General features: G+C 55.2%; 1 protein-coding gene across 1 annotated transcript in view; it reads right to left on the bottom strand.

The window, feature by feature from the left end:
- Positions 1–252: 252 nt before the first annotated feature.
- FHAD1 (forkhead associated phosphopeptide binding domain 1) overlaps positions 253–8,855 on the bottom strand; it is a 121,439-nt gene continuing 112,836 nt past the window's right edge. The window contains exon 31 of the mRNA XM_062193859.1: positions 253–360. Within this exon, the coding sequence (XP_062049843.1) occupies positions 253–360 (108 nt within the window). The remainder of the gene's footprint in view (positions 361–8,855) is intronic.

The raw sequence follows: 8,855 nt of genomic DNA, 5'->3' as shown, positions 1-8,855 counted from the left end.
CAGCTGGCCTGAGTTACACATGTCTGTTCTTCCTACACCTGAGTGTGCATACATTCATAGCTACTTTTACCAGGAAGCCCTCCCCCAACAGACCCCCAAGTACGATATTGTACAAAGCGATCTAGAAAGCACAACACTAGGGTAACAATCTTTAACGTCCTACTAAGGCGGCTTAGCACTGGGACATGGAGGAGGACATGGGAGAGTCACACCCACTCACGGAGACCCGTGGCCCGCCGGGGTGACCTTGCTCTAGTTCCTTCCATCGGGCTTAGAAAACAATAGGTTGCTTTTGCTAGAAGTTTCTTTCTTCATCTCTCTTTCTTGCTCTATCTTCAGGGTGGCTTTTCTGGCTCCGACCTTCAATGAGCAAGAGGGACAAACACACAAACTCTGTAAGTGTCCTGAGGTCCCAAAAGGTTCTACCCGGGTGGTTTTGGAAGAAGCTACCCCCCTCCCCCACACATACACACACACACACAGGTGCACTCTGATTCCTGGGTTTGAATCTGGGAGCTCCCCAGTCTGACACGCTCACTGGGGAACAGCTGTGCCTGAGTGAGGCTTGCGTCTCTGGGGTCTGGAAGGAGAATATTGTCACATACTGGGGGGGGTCTGTCTAAGCCTTTTCTGAGTGCTTCCTGCCCCACCCCCCTGAGGGCACCCCAGCAGCTGTAGGGCCGACCTCCCTCCCCCAGGCCATGGTGGACTGGGATTTTCAGATGATCACTCCGAGGATTCGGGGCAATGAGCTTTGAGATGCTGCCCACTCCCTGCCGTGACTGGAGAGAGAGGAAATCAGAGGAGGCAAGGACGGAGGATGCACGTGTGTACATGTGGATGTGTGCACATATGTGCACGTGACCCACGCACACGTGTGCACGCCACGTGCATATGCATACATGTATGTGCACGTGTAGCATGTACACACGCCAGTGTGCACACATGTACATGCACGTGTGTGTAGTATGTGCAGATACATGTGTGCACATGTGTATGTGCTCCTGGGTGAGATGGGGCCCGGCCCTCCTGCTCACCACTGCTCTCTCTTGGCTCTTGTGAGACAGGCAGTCAGGAGCAGGAAGGCTAACCCTTCACCAGCCCACCATGCAAAGCTTGCTCCCCATGCCCAGGGACCAAGCAGCAAACAGCTTCAGAGCCAGCTCCCTGCTAGTGCACTTGGGAAGGCAGCGGGTGATGGCCCAAGTGTGTGGGTCCCTGTCGCCCATGTGAGAGACCCAGAAGAAGCTCCTGGCTCCTGGCCTCAGCCCCAGATGGATAATGAACCAGCCAGCGGGTGGAAGATCTCCGTCTCTCCCTTTCTCTGTCGCTTTGCTTTTCAAAGAAATAAATAAATCTTTAAAAAATGCAAATATGGCAGGAAGGACTGCAGAACTTCAAAGAGCCCTTCCCGAGAGGAGGACCCTGGTGTGGGCCAGGCCTGGGCCTTAGAAGGAGCGGGGGTGGGGCAGGGGGACACAAGCTGGTCATGGGCGCAGGGAAACCCAGGTGGAAATTATGCAGGACACAGTGGGGTGGCTGTTCCAGGCCACTGCCGGCCCTGCCCTAGAAACTCCAAGCCCGTTCCCAGCAACGGCAGGACGGGCTTTCTCTTGGGGCCATTGGGCGGGGTGGGTCCCTGGGAAGCACCCTCCCTCCTGAGACTCCTTCCCTGGCCTTTGCCCTCAAAACGCTTTGCACAGAGCAGTTATTTAATCATTAATTGCATTGGCTTTTTGCTTTTTTAATTTTTTATTGACCCAAGACTACAAGCCAGCAGGGCAGGGGATTTTGTGTTCCATTGACCTGAGCTGAGGTTCCTCCCCTTTCCCCGTAAGGAGACTTCTTAGATGTTCTTTCTCAATCCCTCCCACTCCTAAGAAGTGGAATATTACACATATGTACACATGCACACACACATGTACACGCATGATCTTCAGAAAGTTCATGGAAAGCCTGCATTATGAAAAACCTATGCATGGATTTAAAAAATCTTTTGCACCAACGTAAATGTATCTTTTAATTGATTTTCCACTCATTTTTGGAAGCACCTTCATGTATGTTTGTCCTTATATATACAAAGAGTAAGTGTTTCATTAAACTGCACCCCCTAGCACAGTGCTGCTTGGAGCGCGAGATTTTCCGCTTCCGATCCAGCTCCCTGCTAATGCATCCTGGGGAAGCAGTGGATGATGGCCCGAGCACCTGATCCTTTGCCACCCACGTGGGAGACCTGCCTGGAGTTCCAGGTTCCTGGCTTTGGTGGCCCAGCCCTGGCTGCTGTGAACACTTGGGGAACGAACCAGTGGGTGGAAAATCTCTCTCTGGTTCTCTCTCTCTCTCTCTCTCTCTTTCTCTCTCTGTTTTTCTCTGTCACCCTGCCTTTCAAACTGGTGAAACTAATTTTAAAAAATTGAAAAAGTAAACTTTTGCCCCTTTTGGGGGTGACACTGCCCCCACAGAGATTAGACAGCACCTGCCACATGCAAGCTCTCTGTGTTTGTCGGGCGAATGAATTATTTGTTCACTGTTTTCTGTGCCTAGCACAGCAGGTGACTTAGGCTAGCTAACTCCATAAATATCTGTTAATTAATTTTCTTCCTTAGCATATATCCCACAAAGAGTTGTAAGAGACTGTTAGCTGCGTGGGGAAAAAAATCATCAAAGAATGGTGTTTTAGAAGGCCTGGGAAAGGAAGAATCTTCCAGTTCCAAAACTTGCCAGGGATGGAGATTCTAGGAGTGGGCAAGACTGAAAGAGATTTTACATGGCCTCAGAGAGAGAGAGAGAGAGAGAGAGAGAGAGAGAGAGAGAGAGGATTCCTATCCGCTGGTCACTGGAAACTCGCTCCATGTTTAGATGGGTGGAAGGGACCCACCCACTTGAGCCATCACTGCTGCCTCCCAGGGTGCTGGAGTCCACAGTGGAGCCAGGACCTGAGCCCAGGCACTCAGATACGGGATGTGGGCGCCCCAAGCAGCATCGTTACTGTCAGGCCTCGGGGCTCACTGTAGAAGGAGGAGAACCCACGCCACACAGCAGAAGGAGCCCGGAGGAAACCTTCCTGCGCCGAGCGGACCCCACACACCGCATCTCTAACTTCTGGCTGGAGGGCTGGAGAAACGGGAAGACCCCTGTTTTGGTTGAAGCACCACGGGCCCCATCCTGGAACCCAGGAGGCCTGAAAGTCCAGGGCCCAGTGTGATATTCCTACAACAGCCTGGCCCCATCCCGGCAGCTCCTCTGTCCCCCTTCCTGCCCCCAGATGGTGCTCAGCCAAAGCCTCGAGACTGGCGGCTCCCGTGGGCCTGGTTGAACAAGCCACAAGCCTCCTGCTCAGCCCCACTTTGCAAGGCAGCAAAGGCCTTGGATCTAGGGGGACACTCAGGACACCCCCATGCCCCAACACCTTCTAGCTTTAGGACAAAGGTGTCGAAGGAGTGGAGGCTCCTGCTGTCCAAAGTGGCCCTAACAGAGAAGACCCGGCTTTTCCAATGATGATTTTATTATCCTGGAATAAGAGTGGCCTTTTACGAAACCCATCTCCTCTCTCGCGTTCAGCCGAAACGTGTTTCACTTTCGGACTTGCCGAGAAAGCTCGCCTCTACCTCCTGCAGAGTGCGAATGTGAACTGGGTTGGTTCCAGTCCTGAGGCGGAACTGTGAATGGCAATGGCCCAGCCTGAAGATTTCATAGCCTGGATTCCCAAGTCTTAAAAGAAGACTTCCAGGAGAGGCCACGCCCAGCTGCGCCAGGTTAATTCCCTGGATGTCTGTTTAGCACCTGCAGGAGGGAGGGGCACTCACCTGCTGTCAGAGCTGCACTGAGTTCCTCCCAATTCTCCTGCTTAGCTGTGGGCTCTGGACAAATAGGTCTCTGAGCCCCAGACACCTCAGCTAAGCACTGGAGAGAATGACAACCCCGCCCCGCAGGGCGTCCTGGAGATTCACCCAGACGACGCAGCTCTGCGCCTGGCACGCGCTAAGTGCTCAATACCCAACCGATGCGGCGTTGCCGTCTCCTGAGCTTCCTGCTGGTGCCCTGCTGGTGCCCTGCTCTCTTCCCTCTCTGGCTCACCGGGAACTGGGAGTTCTGCGCCCCTTTCTTCCTGTACAAACACCTGTCTCTGTAGTACAACTTCAGCTGACCTCTGCCTTCTGCATCCAAGAAAAATGGAGCTCAGCGTCCAGCTGCCACCCACTGGGAAGGCTGGGCCTTCCCGGAGACAGGGAGCGACAGTGGAGGTTCTGGGGACAATGGCAGGGGACTGGTCCCCTGATGCCCCTCGTGGGAACAAGGCCTCCTCCCGAAGGACGCATCTGCTGCAGCTGGGAGCCCAGAGCAGGAATGAGAGGCAGCCAGCGTCCTGTGGTCCCACCTGAGCATCCTGGCTGCCCAGGCACCAGGAGATCCCAAGACTAACGCCCTCACTGGGATGCAGGGGGCCTGCTTGGAAGGACAAAGGTGTCGATGGAGAGGAGGCTCCCCAAATCTGGAGCTGGCCATTTCCCCGGGGTTCAGTGCACAGCCCTGATTCTGACCGCCTTACGTCTCCGCCCCTTAGGGACAGATCCCTGAGGGTAGAGCTGGTGTCTCTCAGAGGGTGGTGGGCCAGCATGTAGGGTTCTCACAGAGCCTGCAGCTTTGGCCAAGATCATGGCACTGCTGCCCCCCAGGGACCAGGGAGGCAAAAGAAGGTGGGGAAATGGGGATGGCGGCAGGACCAGGAGCCCAGGTCCTTTCCAAGGGGCCTGGACGTGGTGGCTTGTGTGGGACTGCAGGCCTGGTGTTGCTGGCTCTCCCATTTCAGGGAAGCCTGGGCACACTCTCTGTGTGAAGGTGTCACCCAGGAAAACCTGAACAAAAACCATCCCGCGAGGGAAGCGCATCTGCGAGCGGCCATTTGTGGCGCCGGCGTGCGAGGCTCCCGCTGTGGGTGGAATCGGTACGCTGTGGGTTTTCTCGGGTGGGCTGACTTTTAGAACGCAAATCAATGCTTTTTAGTCTAAGCATGAACCATGCGATATTTGGGACATGTTTATACCAAGGAAATATATGTTGTTTATCTGAAATCCAAATCTATTTGCTTCCACACCCCCCCTCAATCAAATCTAGCAAACCTATTGGGCAGCCCCAACACTCACAGTTCGGAGGGGTGGGGGGAGGAAGTGAGCAAGGTTGTCTCTGGGGACAGGGACAAGAGTGCTTTCAGGGTCGTGCCCCCCCCCCCCCAAAGCCACCGTCTGAGGCCGGGCCGCTCGGTGCCTTCTCTCTGGAAGGCGCGGAGCCTGCAGCCATGTCTATCAGGAGCGAGCTCAGACGGTCACCATCCATGTGCCCAGACACAGGAAAACAAGGGTTTTAAGCCTTTCTAACCCTTCCTCCCCTTCCCCTCTCCTTCCTTCTCTCTCATCTTTGCAGTGGAACCCTCTACCCAGAGGAACTTGGTGTATAAAATAGATGAGACCTGCTCTGGAGCCAGCAAGGTGTGGGTGTGTGTGGGGGGGTGAGCATCCCACCCTTCCACGGGTCCCCAGGGCTCCAGGGAACCCCAGCTGGAACACGGCTCCAAAACCCTTCCCTGGATTAAGTGCCACCAGTGGACGCTGAGCCCGGTACCCCCAGACCTGCTCCTAGGGAGCCTCCCCAGCCTCACTGGGGTGTGCTCACAGCTGTCTGCTCTCAGACAAGCTCAGCCTGTTTGTTGGTTTTCAGTCTGAGTGTGTCCCAAGTGGTATTGGGACCTACTTATACCACGTTCCCATTTGTTGTTACCTGAAGGCACTGCGCTTAGGGATGTAGTGCACTGTATCATACCCGGGAAGGTGTTTGTTCTAGGGACCTCGCCAGCCCTGCTTCCACTGTGTCTCCCGGTCCTGGAACTGTGGGCCAAGCTGGTTTCCCATTTCCCATTGGCTGCCAGGAAGCCCAGAGCCACACGTGGGCCCCGTTTGGCAGGTGCAGGTGCACTAGAAGGGGCACTTCCATCCTCACTCCCCTTCCCCCAGCTTTGCTTCCTTCTTAGGGCAGGGACTCCGGGGCTCCCCAGGCCTCACTTCTTTGCTCTGACCTTTCTCCTGGTGCAAACATTTAGTGCCTGGGGACTGCTCCACGCTCCTCCTCCAGATACACAATTGTCTGCAATTGTCTCGCTCTGGGGTCCTTTGTCAAAACTGCAGGCAGCTGGGCACAGCGGGGAGCATGGGGCGCGGGGCTGTCCTCGGGGAGTGCACGGTGGCGGTTCTACTCTGGCCCTTCTGAAAGACTGGCTCTGCTCTGCGTGTGGCTGCCAGACCAGAGCACCGCTCCACACCTGCCTGGCGTCCTCTCTGAACAGATGCAAACTGTTGGCTCTTTTGCCTGACTCTTTCAATGTTCCTCTGCCCCGAGTGGAAACTTCCGGTGGGTGAGGGTGTGTGGAATGTCCTCGCCTGCTCCCACCTGGCCTGGCCCACTGAGGCTTCTGGGGGAGGCTGGGAGTCACCAGGATTGCTGGCAAGAGATGGGGTGGGTGGGTGAGGGCCTTTTTTCTTCTTTTTAAAAAGATTTACTTTATTTATTTGAAAGGCAGAAGTGGGGGAGAGAGAGGTGGGGAGAGGAAGAAAGGGGGAGAGAGGAAGAGAGAGGGAGAGAGGGAGAGAGGGAGAGAGAGAGAGGGAGGGGGGAAAGAGAGGGAGAGAGGGAGAGAGAGGGAGAGAGGAAGAGAGAGGGAGAGAGAGAGGGAGAGGGGAAAGAGAGAGAGGGAGGGGGAGAGAGGAAGAAAGAGGGAGAGAGGAAGAGAGAGGGAGAGACAGAGAGAGAGAGGAAGAGAGAGAGAGGGAGAGAGAGGGAGAGAGGGAGAGACAGAGGGAGGGAGGAGAGAGAGGGAGGGGGGAGAGAGAGGGAGAGAGAGGTGGAGAGGGAGAGAGGAAGAGAGAAGGAGAGAGGGAGAGAGAGAGGGGGAGGGGGAGAGAGAGGAAGGGGGGAGAGAGAGGGAGAGAGGCGGAGGGGGGAGACAGAGGGAGAGAGAGGGGGAGGAGGAAGAGAAAGGCAGAGAGAGAGAGAGGCGGAGAGAGGGAGAGAGAGAGGGAGAGAGAGAGAATCATCCATCTACTGATTCACTCCCCAAAATGTCTATAACAACCAGGGCCGGGCCAATTTGAAGCCAAAGCCAGGAACCAAGACCTTCTTCCGGGCCTCCCGTATGGGTGCAGGGGCCCGAGCACTTGGACCATCTTCCGCTGCTTTCCCAGGTGCATTGGCAGGGAGCTGCATTGGAAGTGGAGCAGCTGAGACTCAGCGCCCATACAGGATGCCGGCAGGGCAGGTGGTGGCTTTACCGGTATGCCAGGGCCTTTTTCTTCAGCCAGCTCGCACTCCCCTCACCACATTCTACCTTTTCATCCTTGTGTGGGCTCAGGATTTTACTCCCATGCCCCTGTTCCATTCTCATCACGCATGTCTACCCATTTCTATTCCTGAGCCAAAAACACAGCGTGGCACCGAGGAACCCGGGGTCCTGAAAACAGACTTCCTGGGCCTGAAAAAGTCTTGGAAAACAGAGTTGGAGAGAACAGTGATGCTGGTGGGGAAGGCGTTAGAAGAAGCTGCAGCGAGAGCTCTATTTGCTCAGGGTGTGATAGGCACGCTGGTGCTCTCATCAGATCGAGCCTTATGACAAGGCACCATTTTTACTCTCCTCTAAAGCTGAACTGATTAAGAAGGGGGAAGGTCAGGGGCTCCAGCCCAGCTGGGACCACCCAGCAAATCTGTGGCCAAGCCCCTTGGGCAGGATTTGATTGGCTGCAGCCTGCAAAGGAGCTGAGCAGCTTCCCAGGCTGAAGCAGTCAATGCATTTCAGCTGTTCTCACACTTGGAGCTGGGGAAAGGGCAAAGAAAGGGCTGGCGCGGTTCTCAAAGGGCAACTTGTGCGCATGTAAAACTTTTCTATTGAAAATCCCACTCTTCATCCATTCACAAAAAGTGTCTGCTCGTACTTGGCCGCCGCTGCAGCCCTGGTTGCATTCAGCAAACAGAAAGGCGCTTTGCAATGAGCTGCTGGCTGCAGGGGATTGGGGGAAAGGTCCCCGGGGGTGCTGGGCTCCTCAGCTGGCAGGAAGTTCTCAGAAAGAAACCCAGGAACTGCCCCCGCCCATCCTCCCATGGCCCCCATCCCCTGCGGCTCCCAGGAACTGGGCTCACTGTGTTCCAGGCGCCCATGTGCTCTGCACTGAAGCCTCCCACTGCCCGTGGAGCAGGTGTTGTTGCTAACGTGACTGAAGAGGATCCTGAGCAGTCGAGGGATAGTTGCTTGGGCCGCTCACTCGGACAGCCTCTCAGCTCTGAGACACCGCCACCGTCTCTGGCCATTGAAGAAGTGGATTGCATTGAGGGCAGCCCAGGCCACGGTCATTGTCACACTGTCCCATGCAGCGAGCCACGGACCCAGGGCATCCCAGGGTCAGGGGGCCACAACCACAAGGGCCTCTGTGAATGGTCCTGCATCAAGGTTCCCCAGAATTTCTATCAAGTCTCATTTGCACAGATATTAGTATTGTGTGTGTCTGTGGGGGAGGGTGGGTCTGAAGTTCAAGGGGAGCAGTTTCATTCCCCGGGGCTGTGACCAGTCTGTCTTCATGAACCGGCACTGAGATTTTGTGTCGGAGACTGCAAAAAATCAGGGCTCCTTGAGAAAGCAGCAGGTGTACAATTTAAAAATAACGAAGGAGCCTGGATTTCTTTCAACTTTCACTCCTTTAAGGGCGCTGATACCGAGATGGTTGTATACAGGTTTCCTTTAACATTCAGAAAAAAGTATTTCCAATTCCCTGTTAATGCACCTGGGAAAGTAGCGGAAGTTGGCCCAAGTACTTGGA

Source organism: Lepus europaeus, chromosome 5 (assembly GCF_033115175.1).
Source record: "Lepus europaeus isolate LE1 chromosome 5, mLepTim1.pri, whole genome shotgun sequence".
Lineage (NCBI taxonomy): Eukaryota > Metazoa > Chordata > Mammalia > Lagomorpha > Leporidae > Lepus > Lepus europaeus.
The sequence above is the reverse complement of the archived record's forward strand: the minus strand, read 5'-3'. Positions and strand labels throughout refer to the sequence as shown.